At 50.7% G+C, this 16,416-nt stretch overlaps 1 protein-coding gene across 1 annotated transcript; it reads right to left on the bottom strand.

Moving 5' to 3' along the window:
* Nucleotides 1–2,817: 2,817 nt before the first annotated feature.
* Nucleotides 2,818–5,906, bottom strand: LOC100994509 (protein S100-A15A). The gene is made up of 2 exons (XM_003817182.2): nt 5,415–5,906; nt 2,818–2,994 (listed from the first exon to the last, which is right to left on the bottom strand). The coding sequence occupies exons 1-2, from the start codon at nt 5,562–5,564 to the stop codon at nt 2,818–2,820; spliced, it is 327 nt and encodes a 108-aa protein (XP_003817230.1). The 5' UTR covers nt 5,565–5,906.
* Between the last annotated feature and the right edge of the window lie 10,510 nt (nt 5,907–16,416).

The raw sequence follows: 16,416 nt of genomic DNA, 5'->3' as shown, positions 1-16,416 counted from the left end.
CAAAGCACCATATCATATTTTCAAAGTATTTTGCATCCACTGACTCATTTGATATTCCCAGCAACCTAGTGATGTGGACATTACAAGTATAATTATCCCTATTTGACAGATGGGGAAACTGAGGCACAGGGCATTACTTCAGGTCCTTCCCCAGGTCCAGTGAGGGAGTCCTAAGTGGTGACCTCCTTCCCACATCATGTACAGGCTGACCAGCAAGATCGTGAAATGTCACCCCCTCCCCAGAAACTGCGCCCCTGGACAGCCTTGGGTGCTTTGGGGACAGCAGGAGCCAGGCTGAGCTGACCTTGCAGCAAAAGGTATCAGGACTTGGGTAAGCACATCTGGGGAAAGGCAGAGGCTGTAAGCAGCCTGGCGGACATGGGGCAACCTAGAGGGAGCGGAACCTGGTCATGTTTACAGGAAAGGGCTCAGTCCCTGGGTGTGTCCCAACAGACCTGACAGGCCCATCCCTGAGGCCAAGGAAATGAGGACAGAGCAGGCAGAGCTGGTGAAGAAACCCCCAGAAGGGGGCAGGAGAGGGCAGGGAGGACTCAGGCTGGGTGTCCCTGCTTCGTACTCAATGCCTGTGGAGCCCAGCACTTCTCAGGTGAGACAGGTATTTCTCCCCTGGGCCTGCAAGAAGAGCGGCCCAAGTAACTCAGGCGATGGTCTTCATGCCTCTAGACACAGCCAGGGGCCTGCAGGAAGGAGCACAGATCTAGGTCATCAATTCCAGCCCCACAGGCCCCAATTCTGCATTCCTTCCCCAAACACCTGCTGAGCATTTATGGGGACGCTGAGGTCCTGTCTCGGTGGAGAGTACGAAACAAGCACAGTGTGGCAGAAGATGCCCTTCCACAGGAAAGAATGCAAAGGGGAATGGGGTGCAGACATCTCCCGAGGAGTGGAGGGCCCAGCTAGGTCCTGAAAGGCAAACTAAGCTGATGGCAAGTGTGGGAGGGACAGCAGGCCAGGCCCAGAGCAGCAGAGGCAAATTCTGCCCCAGAGCCTGACTGATGAGAAACAAGGTCTCCAGCTCAGCTCCAGGGACAATCCACCATGTATGGCGCAAAGGACCAGGTGGGGAGGGAACCAGACCAAGTTTCTTAAGTGACCCTGCAGTCCTGTATGCAGGTGGTATATCACCTGCCATCACTCTTTCAAAATCCATGATTTCTATCTCAGTAAGCTCAGGACACCGGTTCCCAGACCAACCCTCAGAAAAGACAACCCTCTAAAGTGGGCTCTGGCATTTCCTGAAGGCAGAGGAGACCCTCCCTAAGGGATTCTGCATTAGATTCCTAGAGTCCCAGGGGAGAGGAAGAGGAAAAAGAAACAGAGCAAGGGCAGGGACAGGTCTCAGGTAGGTGGGGTCAGGGACACCGGAGGACTCAGATCAGTGGTTCATGAATAGCCCTGGGTCAGGAGTAACCCTCACATCCATCATCAAGTTGTAGAAAAAAACAGACCAAATCCTTCTCTCCCTCAGGAAGCCTTCCTGGGTTGCCTGTCACCCAGGTTCTACTCGTTGCTCTTCCCTTAACAGGTGTCTGTGGTTCTGCCAGGCTGGATTGTTGGCTCAGCTCCTGTCAGTGTCTGACTCAGCATGTGCAAACCCAGCACACAATATTCCCTGCAGGCTGGCTCCCACACAGGCACCGAGGTCCCATGCCAATCGCCAGCACCTGAAACCTCCACCTCATTCTGGATCCTCCTCTCCCTCAGTCTGCGCCCAGGTCTGGACTTTGATGTTCTGCCTTTTCTGATGCCGCCTCCCTCTCTTCTGTCCCCATGAAGCTGTTTACCTCCTCTTCACAGCCTCTAGCCAGGCTGTGCAGGTCTGATCTGTCTTCCTCCACCCCAAACCGCTACCACTAGTTTCCTAAAGCACAGAGCTGGTCCCAGAGCCCTCGCCCCTTCCCCACACTTAACAACTAAGGATCCCTTACCAAAAGGATAAAGTCCAAATTCCAATGCTCAGTTTTCAGGGACTTCCAGACTCTGGTCCTAACCCACCCATTCAAGCTGACTTCCTACTGTTTTCTCCATGAGCACTAATTTCCAAGCAAACTTTCTGTTGCTCCTAGACATACTTTATGATTTTCTACTGTTGTTCCCTCTGCTAGAAATGCACCTGCCTCCCGATCCTGGTCTCTTCCCAGGCTCAGCCCCACCCTTGCTCACTGATTCTTGGGGCTCTCTTTCAGAGCAGGGATGCTGTCGGAGCGGCATGTTAGTTCACCCCTACTCTCACCCCTGTGCTACCACCTATGTGGTGGGTGAGTGAGTGACCACGAGCGAGGCTTCGCTATCTCCCCAAGAGAGGAGACTCTTCCTTCTCAGGCTGAACACTGCGGGTGGGGACTGTCTCCCTATCAGATAGGGCCCCCTGGAATCAGAGGTGGTGTCTCTCCCATCCAATATAAACTCCCTAGAGGAATAAGCTGTGTCTCCTCCTCAGACAGGGGCTCCCTGGAGATAGAAGCTGTTTCTTCCCCTCAGACAGGGGCTCCCTGGAGGCAAGGGCTATTTCGTTGATCTAAAATGGATCTTTCCCAGGTTGGGACCGAAACTTCTTTTTCTGGATTGTAGGTGAAGCCCAGAACCATATACTGACAAATCCTTGGAAATATGTATGAAATTGCTTTATTCTCTCTCACATTGATGTCCTTTCCACAGACATGTACACACATGTGCACACACACACAGGGACACACACAGACACACACAGCTGTGTTCTCCATTCAGTACCTGATATCCAGGTCACACCTCCTCCTGGGTCTGGCTCTGGTGGGCAGGAGGCTGCCTGAGCCCCCTCTAGTAGAGGCTGTGTTGGGCACAGTAGTGGGCACACAGCTGCCGGTGGTACTGCAGGTGGTAGTCCTTCACCAGCTTGCCCAAGATGTAGAGGAACTCGTCGAAGCAGATCTGGTTGTCCTTGTTCTTGTCTGCGGCCTGGAACAACTCTGTGATATAGTATGGCTCCTTCCGGCCCTGAGAAGTGGGCAGAGCATCAACAACCCACCCAGGCATACAGCCCACCTGCCAGGCTCCCCACTGCCCACTGGGAGGGGATGGGGTAACTGTGGCATGGCCTTGCCTGCAAGGAAATGACTCCTCACTCCAATAGTCAGTGACTAGGACTCTGAATGCTGCAAAGTCAGGCTCAAGAGACAGGGGCATAGTTGGTGCCCCCATAACCGAGCCTGGAGCTAGCTGCATGTGTGCAGACAAAGGAGGTAAACTGGGCACCATTGACGGTTTACTGTCTGCAGTGCCCAAGAAGCACTGGCATCCCAGACGACTTCGCATCCACTGGCAGCAGCTGTTTATACTTCTCTTCACAGCTGAACTGGAGGCTCCTCTGGAGAAACACCCCAGCCAGGGCTTCCTCAAGGCAGGGCAGTGCCTTCCTCCTCCACACTGGGAGCTCCCCAAGAGCAGAGTTGACCTGGCCCTCGAGTCTGCATCCCCAGCGCTGCTGCAAGGCTGGTGCCCAGGGGGTCAGAGGTTTGCATGTCTGTGCATTTGCCTGCATCAGGAGCAATTCCCAGGCAGATGGTCAGCATGCGAACCTCTGACCCCCTGGGTGCTGGGCCCACATAGAGCGCAGAACAAGGGAAAGGACAAAGCCAGGAGCCCTGGAGCTGTCCAGGTTGTTCCGAGGCAGGCGGCCCAGATGTAGCCCTGAGGGCTGAGAAATGGGGATGGTAGAGGAGAGGAAAGAGGCATTTGAGGTGGAAGAAACAGCATGAAGAAAGTCAGGGGCCAGAGCACAGCACGGGGACAGAGCGGGAAGAGACAAGGTGGGCATCGGGAGCACTGGGCAGGGCGGGTGAGGCAGCTTTCAGCAAGATTTGGCTGGTGGGCATGAGGACCAGTGTGAAGCCCTAGAAACCATCTGGGGAAGCAGCTGTGGATAGGTTTGCAACCTCTCTCTCCTCAGGGCCCACCCCCACCACCTGTTCCTGTGATCTTAACTGTTCCACAAAGCTGGTTACCCAGAGAGGAGCTGGAGGCTCCCTGCCCGGGACAGGCTCTCCCAGCTTCCCTCACCTTGGCCCACCTTCCCCAGGACTGCCTTCTGTGTCCAGGTTCTATCCCCGCAAGGGCCCCGTACCCGGGCGGGGCTGTGACCCCCATGAGTGCAGGGTCCGGGCCATCCTGGTACAGTTTGCCCTGGAAAGGACAAGGTTTCCTGGAAACAGGACCACCAACAATCACTTCCTCCTCACTCCGTCCCTCTCTACAACCCTCAGAGTAACACTCCAGTAAGCAGAGGCAAGGCAGGGGAGATGGGAAGTGACTGAAGAAGAGCCTTTTCCTGGATGGAGTGGCCTTGAGTCAGGATGGACCAGAAGTCCTCTGGAGATGACAGTCCAGACACCCCGGGGCATGGATAGAGAGTAGCACCCCACAGACACCCTTGCAGACCCCAAGGAGCCCAGTAATCATGGGTCTAGATCTGATGACAAAGAAGATGGGCAGGGCCTGAGGGCTGTCTAAGCCCGGATTTGGGAGCTGGGCCTGTCCAGGTCTGAGAGACTCTGGGGATAAGAGGTGGAAGGGGAAGTAATGTTTCCTAACCCCACCCCACCCTACTCCCACCCTGGTTAGGGGGACCACTGCAGCCCCTGCTATCCTTCCCCCGGGCATGGGGGCAGGAGGGCCAGGTTTGTACAGCCCAGGAGAAGGGGCTGAGCTCAAAGGGCTTGGAAGGTGGCATGGGGTGAGGGGCAGAGGCGCTGCCTGGATGGGCCTGTGGGCAGAGGGGAGGTGGAAGGCCTGTACTCAGGAAGCAGGATGGGCCGAGGCATAAACAGATTTGGGGTTAGGACTGAGTCCCAGGAAATCAGCTAAGTTTGGGCTGGAGTGAGGCCAGGCAGGGAATTCTGGGAGAGGGAAGGACAAGAAACACAGCTGTGCTGGGGCCACCACACTGTGGCCACAGATCCTGCCGTCCCATGAATTAAAGATTCTCAGGGCCAGGCACGGTTGCTCACACCTGTAATCCTGGCACTTTGGGAGGCTGAGACGAGTGGATTGCTTGAGGCCAGGAGTTCGAGACCAGCCTTGCCAACATGGTGAAACCCCATCTCTACTAAAACCACAAAAATTAGCCAGACGTGATGGTGTCCACCTATAATCCCAGCTACTCAGGAGGCTGAGGCACGAGAATCACTTGAACCTGGGAAGCGGAGGTTGCAGTGAGCAGAGACTGTGCCATTGCACTCCAGCCTGGGTGACAGTCAGGCTCCATCTCAAAAAAAAAAAAACAGATTCTCATGGGAGACAGCGCCCTCTGTAATAACCTCAGCATTTGCTTTCAACACTCACTTGCCACCCCAGAATCCACCCTGTACCGGTGCCCTGGCCCCACTTCAACCCCCACCCTGATCCCAGACCCTGCGCACCAAGCTGTCCATGAAGCGGGGCACGTTGTCCATGAGCAGGGCCTGCAACTCCTGCAGGGACAGGGTCTCCATATCACCTTGCCAGGCTGCATACTGGTGGAAGCAGTGGATGATTTGGAAGAGGGATTCCTCCACTGGGGTGTCTGTCATGACTGCTGGGCCCTGGCCCCAGGCAGGGGGCAGACAGACCTGGAGGTGCAGGGGTGCAGCAGCCGGGGGCAGTGGATGGAGAATCTGGGAGAAGAGAACAGCACCTTGTCCCAGCCAGTCCACAGATGGTGCTTCCTCCAAGAACCTTCCACCCTCTTGTACCTGCCCACATTCCCGCACCCTGTCTCAGGCCCCCAGGGTCCCTGCACCCATCTGACCCCTTGCAAACGTGACTCAAAGTCGCTGCCCTGCAAGAAGCTTTCCTGAAATTTCTCAAGACAGGACTCTGTCCGTTCGCTGGGACTGAGGGCTTCCTGGGCACAGGAGCTGCATCCTCCTCCCTCCAACCTACCCCAGTTTAGCAGATGCCTCAAGTCAAGAATAAGGAGAAACTAAAGACTCTGAAGCAAGCCAGTGTTTGTGTTGCTTTCCAATAGAAATATTTTTAAACACTTGAAAAGGCAGAATCCGCACTACCATAAACTGTCTTGTGCGACAAATGGAATATTAGAATAACCACACTACGCAGAAAACTGGGCCCTGCTCTTGAGTCGTTGTTTTCTTTCCCAGTTGAATGCACAGGCAGCACATGTATCCCACCTCTCTTCCTGCTGCCACCACACTGTGCCACCCTCTCCAGAGGGAGTCCCCATGCCATCAGCACCATCCCTTCAGCCCTCACATCCCATGGCCCTCCCAGAGCCTCTGTGCAGCTCCTCTCTGGTGCTCTGATGCCTGTGACCTCCCATTCCCCACTTCCTCTGGAGATGAGACAAGATCACCCTGTCAGGTCAGCAGTGCTCCCTGGACTCTACAGATAGGAATCAGGACAACTGCTGCTTCCACCGCTCATGGAGCCAGCCAGGCACCAGGTAAGCACTTTACACAAATTATCCCGTATCCCACGTAACCCTCACGTGGGCCATAGAAAGCAGGCATATTTACCCCCAGTTTCCTAAGGGGGAAATGAAACCCAGAGAGGATAAGTAATTTCCCCAAGATCACACAACTGATCCACTTGGAGCTTCGTTCAAACCCATGTCTTTGGGAACAAGCCCAAAGGCATGCTTTCAGTTCCGGTCCTACACCCGCCTTGGGCCACAATTGTGCTGTTGGGATGCCCATCCACACTGTAAGTGTTCTCCAAAACAGGTAAGCTGTCCCCACCTCTGCTTTTTAGAACCCGCACAGACCCAACACAGACCCTCACCCCCACAATTCTCTTGGAAGAGGCACTGACCTGTCACTGTTGGGGTGAGTATCCAAATCCACAGATCCAGCCTGTAGTTGATCCCAGAGATTCCCCAACACTCAGGCAGGAGGCACCTGTGTGAGCCGCGAACCCACCACCAAGCCCCACATCCCACCCATCCTCAGTGCCTCCAATTATGGCAGCCAGTGTTGTGATGCTTCACAGGTCCTTCAGGAGCAGGACTGAGCCTTAATTGCATTCCTGAAGTGACATCACAACACTTAACTTGCTAAGATTAACTCAACCAGTTTCAGGGGCCCATATCCCTTGGAGCAGGATCTGAAGCATCTAAGAATCACAAAAGGTCCCATTATCTGTCTCCCTGCCTCAGAGCTTGTCCTCTCAGCTCCAGGGCTTGGGTGGGGTCAGACACACACTTAACTACATCTCCCTGGGTTGTCCTCCCTCCATTAGCGAACCCCCAAACTCCACTGTCATGAAGCACATTCATTCCTTCATTCATTCAACGAATATTCTTGAGTACCTACAGTGTGCCAGGCCTTCTGCTAGGCAATATGCATCAGATACAGGGCCAGCTCACAGGGTAGGGACATGTGAGGGGACAGTCACACACTGTCACTAGGCACATGGAAGCCAACTGAGTGACACAGACAGGTGCTCCAGGCACCCAGAAAGGGATACCTTCCACCTGGGGAGTTGGGGGGGGACTTCCTTAGGGAGGCGATATTTCAGCTGCGACTTGAAGAGACATTTTGAGTTGCAAGGAGGAAAGGAGAACCAGGCACTCTAGACAGAGGACATGGCACAGGCAAAGGCCTGGGGCTGTAAAAGAGCGCGGCCTCCTCAGGGGATGGAGTCCACAGGGTGCACAATGAGAAGTTAGAAGAAACAAGGCTGGAGAGGCAGGAGGGAGACAAGACCGGAAGACCCTGTGCCAAGCTACAACTGTGACTTTATCCTATCCAGCTCATAGTCTGTCAGTGGAGGCAGACATCTAGCCAAAACTCCAAGGTACTGTACTTAGAAAAGCACCACAGACTTGGTGCCAAACACGCATCTCCCACCTCACAACCCCCACTACCCATGGCCAGGGCAAGACTGTGATACACAAACAAGAGAGGAAGCTAATAGAGGATTTTTTAAATCAGTTGGGTGATGGATGGGAGGTGAAAGAGAAGTGGTAGAACCAGATTTGTTTACTAGTAAATCACCGACTGCAATGTGGAAGTCACCCTACTCTGAGGGGGGCCAGACCTTCAGGCTCGACATCCCTACAGATGCTACCTGGGCCCTTGAGTGAGTGACAGGTGGGGTCCCCTCTGCCAACTCACCCCAACACAAGACTTCTCCCAGCCGGCCCCTTCTACTTGGCCCCATTTCACCCCACACAGCTCCCTTGGGAGGGCCCGCACAGGCTGATGACTGAATCTTCCAGAATGGGGCGCCAAAGGGCAGGTCATCAAACCAGAGACTCCATCTATGCATCTCTGAAGGCTGGAGAGAAAATCATAGGTAGATACCGAAGCCAACAGCTTTTCCAGTTTGCTGGGTGAGCCTTCATCTACTCAACTTAAAGATTTCCCCAGCAAACAAGTGGTTCATCAATACACTTTCCTGTTTCTAAACTAAAAACATGGCTTGAATTTCTCAGCATTGCCAAGCTAGAGCTACAAAAAATTGTATCGAATTCTTTGGTTCAGCCATCATTACCCTGGCAATTTCTCCCAAAACAATTAATTAAACAGATATTTTAAAAATCATCAGGAAAATGTCCACCATTGCAATATCCATAACCAAGAAACAAAAATAAAAGCAAAACCTTAAAACTATCTAATTAACAAATTTGGTATACCCATATGGCTTACTGTTGGACAATTGCTGGATAACAGCTTGTTGTTTAGAAGAAACTTCATTTCTGACCTATGGCTGGGGATGGGGGGCAGACTGCACTCCTTTTCACCCTACCTTTTGTTCACTCTGGGACAAAACAGCCCCCTACGCCATGCCAATACCCAGTGATGATCCCTTGCACAGCTGCGCTGTAACTGCACTTTTTGCTTAATGTTATGCTGTGGACATCTCACATGCTTAATCAATGCTAGCCTGATTTTTGGCGAGTACATAGCGATCATCTGTTAGCATTTATCAAAATTTGTCTTATGAATCCATTATTGTTAGACATTAAATTACTTTTATTTATACATTTTAATGTCAACTCTTCCTTAATGTTTATCAGAATTTTGCCACGTGTTAGGTGCTAGGTGCACCTGTGCTAGGTGCTGTGGAGAAAGGGGGCGGAAATGAATTGAATAACATTCTGCCTTCCAGAAACTCATAGTCTGTAGGTGGAGACAGACATTTGGCCAAAACTTCAGGTTACTGTACTTAGAAAAGAACCATAAACATGGTGCCAAGCATGCATCTCCCATGTCACAACCCAACCACCCATGGCCAGGACTAAGATTGTGATCTTGACAAACACAGTCTTCATGTCTTTCCAGTGTGCAGACCAGACAATGAAAACAATGTCCCGTGACATCCAGAAGCCAGTACAGCAAAGGAGTAGCGCTTTCTGGTGAAATTGAGAAAGGAGGTTACCCGAAACTGGCCCTGAAGCAACCCCATCCCCGCTTCGGCCGCACCCAGGGTTTTAGACACCTCAAGAATTGGAAATACTTCAAGCAGGATAATATTCAATTTCTGACTAAGAGGGCGGTGAGGTGGTGGTGAAGAGGATCAAGTAATTACCTTAAAAATTAAAGAAATCTCGTATGGTACTTGAGACGATGAATCAGGTTATACTGATGGAATATTGAGGGATTTTTGCCAGTTCTTACCAGCGTATATCTATTTTCTTTTTTCCAAACCTTTTTTATCTTTAGGATTAGAGCAACCTGATATCCCAGTCAACAGCCTCAAGAGTATCTGAAATGTGTGTTAGATGGGCTGTGCTTGAAGGGGGAGCTGCTAGATGCATTAGAATCCTCACAGAAAATGTGATAAAGGAAAGAAAGGGTACATTATTGCCATGTAGAGAAAAAGAATAGGATTTGAGCATAGGGAGTCCCTAGGCTGCTTCTGTAGGACCAGGAGGCTGCTGGAGAGTGAGAAGATGATTAACAGTATTAAGTTCTTCCTCTTTGCTGAGCACTGCTCCATGGGCTTTACATCCACCCATTCATCTCATCTTCTTAACAATTGCTGAAAAAGCCCAAGGAATGACAATTACAGGAGCATGCTGGGGACACACCTAGTAATGCAGAGGCACATTTCTAACCCAGGCCCATGGGCCCCACATACCCGTTCTCAACCGCTACATTACCTTGTCCCCGAATAACAGGAAATCCAACCTTGGGGAGAGCAGGAGAAGGGCCCCATGGTTAGAGGAAAGAGCTGGAACAGAGGTGCTCAGGTGGGAGCCAGCCAGGGCTGACAGAGGGGCAGAAAGAAGGGCTGGAGTGGTGTAAATGGAGCCCAGAAAGACAGGAGATGAGGTCTGAGGGGCAGGCAGAGGACAAGCCAACGAGGACTTTGCAAAATTTGGACTTTAAGCAGGATGGGAAGCTACTAAAAGTTTTTAGTAAGGGATATGCCATGTTCATAGCAGTTTTACATGCTATTGTAAAGCTGACAGTTCTCCCAAACGTAACCTATAGATTCAGTGCAATCCCAGTCCCAAAGTCCTTGCTGGAATTTTTGTAGAAATTGACAAGTTAACTGTAAAAAGTATATAGACAGGCCAAGAATAGCCAAGGGAATCATGAAAAAGAAAAGACATGGGAGGATCTACAGTACTAGATGTTAAGATTTATCATAACAGCTCCGGTAACTAAGATACTGCCTGACTGGTTCAAGGACAGTCACATAGATCAACAGAACTAAATAGAGGTCTGAGAAAAAGACACACACGTATGGTATATTTATTCTGTGACAAAAGTGGCACTGCTGAGCACAAGCTTTTCAATACATTTTACTGGATCAACTGGATGCTCATGCTCATGAAACTAGACCACACAAGCAGACAAAATGACAATTCCAAGTGGATGGTAGGTCTAACTGTGGAAAGTAAAGTCATAAAGCCTCAATAACATATGCAAAGATATTCAAGACCTCAATCTTGAAGATTTACTTCTATATTTTCTTCTAAGAGTTTTAGTTTTAGCTCTTATGTGTAGGGCTGTGACCTATTCTGAGTTAATTTGTGCGTATTAAGGAAGGAAGGGGTCCAGCTTCATTATTTTGCATGTGGCTGTCCACTTGTCCCAGCATCATGTGTTGGAAAGACTACTCTTTCTCCATTGAATTGGCTTGGCGGGCTTGTTGAAAATCAATTGACTGTGAATGTGAAGGCTGAGAACACTTTATCATGAACTGTTAGCTTCACCTATGTAAAGATATCTTCTCTCTGCTCTACCTCCTGTCGAAATCTGACACGACTCTTGCTCAAAACAAGCTTTGTTTCCTGAGTTCCGTGGCCTTGTCTTATGTGGAGCAATCATGTCACATTAACCCCCTCCCCACCCCCACTCCACGTCCACCCTGTGGGCCACGGCCCTGCCCTTTCCCAGCTGTTTCATGATCTGCTTTTTCAATTAGGACTATGTTTAAAACATTTCCCCAGTTCTTAAATATTTTTGAGTGATTGATTCCAAATAGCTACATTATATGGAATTCCTGAACCATTCTGACTAACAACACTTTTGACGCCAAATGTGTGGGGGTTATATTTCCTTTTTTTAAAATCCCCACACCAACCAATTCTCCAATACTCTGAACACCATCGGGGTATCGTGCAATTCCGTTCTGATCCTAACTACTCAGAGTTAGCACAGACCCCACAAGGTGAAGGTTCAGCCCCACAACACTGCTCCCACTTCAGATGCCAATCGCAGCACCTGACTGCCCATACTTCTGACTGACTGGCTAAAATTGGAGGTTCCTACAAGCCCCCTCCTCAGGTTAGATAATCTGCTACAAGAGTTCACAGGACTCAGGGAGGCACTTTACTCATGATTACTGGTTTATTACAAAGAGTACAACTCAGGAAAAGCCACGTGGAAGAGACACACAGGGCCATGTATGAGGGGCAGCACGGAGCTCCCAGGCCCACTACAGGAGCCCACCCTTCTGGCACCCCACCTGCTCAGCAGCCCGACAGTTCTCTGAACCCCATCGTTTGGGGTTTCTATGGCAGTCACTTCATTTAGGCATGGTTGATTAAATAATTGGCCACTGGTGATTGAAGTCCTTCCCCAGCCGCTCTCTGGAGGCCCAGTGTGGGGCTGAAAGCTCCAGCCCTCTAATCACATGGTTGCTTCCTCTGGCAACCAGCCCCATCCTGAAGCTATCTAGGGGTCCACCAAGAGTCATCTCATTAGCACACGCTCAGTATGGCTGGAAGGGGATTGTTATGAATAACAAAAGATGCTCCCTCTCCCCTGTCATTCAGGAGATTCCAAGGATTTCAGACGCTCGGAACAGGGACAAAGACCAAATGTCCATTTCGTATCATCACAGGGATTCCATGTGTATAGGCATCAAGATTTACTTAACCCACCATTACTAAAAATTTAATTATTTTTATCTCTTCCTGTTTCTACCAACTTGATTAACAATTGTATCCCCAATATACTATTTTATGCAGTGTCCTCTGGTAAGCATTGGAGAGAGAAAAGAATACAAATTAAGTAAGAAAAGCCCTCTGCCTTTCAGAAGCTTTTGGTGAAGATCTCTTTTTTTAACAGGGGCAAGATTGGTGCCCGACGTGGGACTCACAACCTGAAGAAGGGCGGGAACTACGAAGGACCCAGCCACGTGGTACTGCCTCCGGCGACAACCAGGGCGAGGTGGGTGCTCGGTGGCGCCACCGTGTGGAAGCTTGGGAAACAGAAAACCAATTCTCCGCGCTCAGGGCCAGAGTTTCGTCCTGGGCCTCTGACTGGGGCCAACTGTAACAGGAACAGCCCTGACTGCAAGTCAGAATCCTACAGTCCTCTTTGGCCAGGGAGCCTTCCTGGAGTCCCCCCCACCCCGCACTGCTTTCTCCAGCTTGCCAGTTTTACCTACACGGCCCAGCCTCCTCTTGAAATTGGGCGAGATGAGGAATGATCATTGTCAACTTGAAATTTGGTTGAACAGATCAATTTCTCAGGGTATGCATGGGTCACTTCCCAGCACTGTCTGTGTATGTGGCCTCCGAGAAAGCAACCTCCCTTATCAGGCTAACAGAATTGACAGTAAATCCTCCCAGCAAACCCATTCGACAGGATGGTGGGTGTTAGTCCAAACTGCACCATTTTGTAAGCCCCCTGCCATTTTGCGGACCCTGGTCAGACTGAAACATTCCATGTGGATTCAGGCCATGAGAAACATCCTGCCTAACCACCTGACCGCAAGGCACAAGAGCATCCTTATCATACCCTGCTGGGCAAAGGCGCAACTGAAGGAACATCCCCATCATATCCTGCGGGGCAAAGGTCCAAGAAACAGCCTATCACATCCCACCGGAAAAAGGTCCAAATCACCTGATCACAGGAACATCTTATCAATGTCCTCCCGGTGAGCTAGCCATACTGCCCAGATCCCCACCTAGACCTATAAATTACCCCAGCCTGTAAGCGGCAGGGGGCTCTGGCATTAAGCTTGTCCCCCACCTCCTCAGGTCTTGTGCTGGATATAAAACCTGCCTTTCCATAGAGCCACCGACTCTCTCTGTGTCTTTTTTTAACCCTTGCCTTCCCTTCAAAACCTAACAGTGGGACCACAGGCTCTGGGCTGCAGCTGGGTGTTCTCATCCTCCAGTGTGGATGGCTCACAGCAGAACTGAGTCCTAATAACTTCTTGTGAATGCTGCGGAACTCTCTCTCTGTCTCTCTGTCCCGCTCCCCCAACTGCTGCACGAGTCCAGAGATGCAGCTGGCCAACACCACCCAGAAGGACCCCAAACAGAACAGCTGGCTGTCTCGGAACATTCCCGTGGCTCCCTCTGCCCTGTCCCTCTCGCCGTGGCTCCTGGAAGTGCTCTATGGCCTATTGAAAGGACGCCCCTACAAAGCTTCCCCTGGTTCCCCCACCTGAAAAGTGATTTCTCCTCTTCCGAATTCCCACACACTTTATCTGAACCTTTCTGAAGACACCTGCCTCACTTGCTAGTTTGGCCAATGTTTATGGAGTTCTCTGCACTGGAGGCTGGGGACACAATATAAGACATGGCTGGGCGGCAGCAAACATAGCATATGTGTGGCCAGGGCTGTCACTGAGACATGCAGGGACATGGGGATGACGGCTCTGCCTGGAGAAGGCTTCACAGAGAAAGTGACCACTGAACTGCCTGGGGACCTGGGGGCTTCCAGGCTCTGTCAGACTCTACTCTCTCACCACCCAGTGCCTTATATTGGAGTTCTCTTCTGGGGCCAGAGCATTGCTCAAAGCATGGTCCACATCCACTCCATCTCCCTGCCACCCTGACACCTGCACACCCAGAACAGAGTCAGCACTCACAGCATAAATGAATGGATAAAATACAGCAAAAAGAACAAATTGCTTTCTGTCCTCTTCCCCCAGCAACTTGAGATCTTCTAGAGACCCAGGAGTATGTTGCTTCTACCTCAGGCTGGGGAGAGGCGAGCTCCCCAAAACGATGGAGGAGATGAAGATATCAACCAGCCAAATTCCTGTTCACGACCAGCCTGTTGTGAGCTCTCCTGGGGGATCAGCAGTGGCTTGGAGGTTGGATGTGTGATAGGATGGGGTGGGTTTATGGAGAGTGTTTGTTCCAGACATGACACAGGGGAAAGGCTCACAGGGTTCAACCTGATGAGCAGGTGCAAAAGATAAGGCCCCTATTAAAGGTAATTTGCTAAGATTTTGATTTTAGCAAAAACAAATGATCAGTTTTTTGGATGTCTCAAATATGTTTGATATTTTTGGAGAGGTTCCAAGATGGCCGAATAGGAACAGCTCCAGTCTACAGCTCCCAGCGAAGCAGAAGACAGGTGATTTCTGCATTTCCAACTGAGGTACCGGGTTCATCTCACTGGGGCTTGTCAGACAGTGGGAGCAATACGGTGGATGCAGCCCACAGAGCATGAGCTGAAGCAGGGTGAGGCATCACCTCACCCAGGAAGCACAAGGGGCCAGGGAATACTTTTCATAGCCAAGGGAAGCCATGACAGACGGCACCTGGAAAATCAGATCACTCCCACCCTAATACTGTGCTTTTCCAGTGGTCTTAGCAAACAGCACACCAGGAGATCATATCCCGCGCCTGGCTCAGACAGTCCCACACTCACGGAGCCTCGCTCACTGCTAGCACAGCAGTGTGATATCAAACTGCAAGGCGGCAGTGAGGCTGGGGGCAGGGTGCCCGCCATTTCTGAGGCTTGAGTAGGTAAACAAAGCAGCCAGGAAGCACGAACTGGGTGGGGCCCACCACAGCTAAAGGAGGCCTGCCTGCCTCGGTAGACTCCACCTCTGTGGGCAGGGCATAGCTGAACAAAAGGCAGCAGAAACTTCTGCAGGCTTAAGCGTCCCTGTTTGACAGCTTTGAAGAGAGTAGTGGTTCTCCAAGCACGGAGTTTGAGATCTGAGAACTGACAGACTGCCTCCTCAAGTGGGTCCTTGACCCCCAAGTAGCCTGACTGGGAGGCACCTCCCAGCAGGGGCCAACTGACACCTCATACAGCCAGGTGCCCCTCTGAGACAAAGCTTCCAGAGGAACAATCAGGAACCAATATTTGCCATTCTGCAATATTTGCTGTTCTGCAGCCTCCGCTGGTGACACCCAGGCAAACAGGGTCTGGAGTGGACCTCCAGCAAATTCCAACAGACCTGCAGCTGAGGGTCCTGACTGTTAGAAGGAAAACTAACAAATAGAAAGGACATACACGCCAAAACTCCATCTGTACGTCACCATCATCAAAGACCAAAGGTAGATAAAACCACAAAGATGGGGAGAAGCCAGAGCAGAAAAGCTGAAAACTCTAAAAATCAGAGCACCTCTTCTCCTCCAAAGGAACGCAGCTCCTCACCAGCAACGGAACAAAGTTGGATGGAGAATGACTTTGACGAGTTGAGAGAAGAAGGCTTCAGATGATCAGTAATAACAAACTTCTCCGAGCTACAGGAGTTTGTTCAAACCCATTGCAAAGAAGCTAAAAACTTTGAAAAAAGATTAAATGAATGGCTAACTGGAATAGACAGCATAGAGAAGACCTTAAATGACCTGATGGAGCTGAAAACCATGGTACGAGAACTACATGACTCATGCACAAGCTTCAGTAGCCCATTTGATCAACAGGAAGAAAGGGTAGCAGTGATTGCAGATCAAATGAATGAAATGAAGCGAGAAGAGAAGTTTAGAGAAAAAAGAGTAAAAAGAAATGAACAAAGCCTCCAAGAAATATGGGACTATGTGAAAAGACCAAATCTAAGTCTGATTGGTGTACATGAAAGTGAGGAGGAGAATGGAACCAAGCTGGAAAACAGTCTGCAGGATATTATCCAGGAGAACTTCCCCAATCTAGCAAGGCAGGCTAACATTCAAATTCAGGAAATACAGAGAGTGCCACAAAGATACTCCTCGAAAAGAGCAACTCCAAGACACATAATTGTCAGATTCACCAAAGTTGAAATGAAGGA

Source organism: Pan paniscus, chromosome 1 (assembly GCF_029289425.2).
Source record: "Pan paniscus chromosome 1, NHGRI_mPanPan1-v2.0_pri, whole genome shotgun sequence".
Taxonomy (NCBI): Eukaryota; Metazoa; Chordata; class Mammalia; order Primates; family Hominidae; genus Pan; species Pan paniscus.
Note: the sequence above shows the minus strand (reverse complement) of the source record. Positions and strands in the feature narration are given on the sequence as shown.

Bases quoted from the DNA above. Each gene is read 5' to 3' on its own strand.
- LOC100994509 (XM_003817182.2), bottom strand. From the start codon at position 5,564: ATGACAGACACCCCAGTGGAGGAATCCCTCTTCCAAATCATCCACTGC. The intron at 2,995-5,414 runs GTGCGCAGGGTC...CCCACTTCTCAG, and splicing joins CCCGCTTCATGGACAGCTTG to GGCCGGAAGGAGCCATACTA.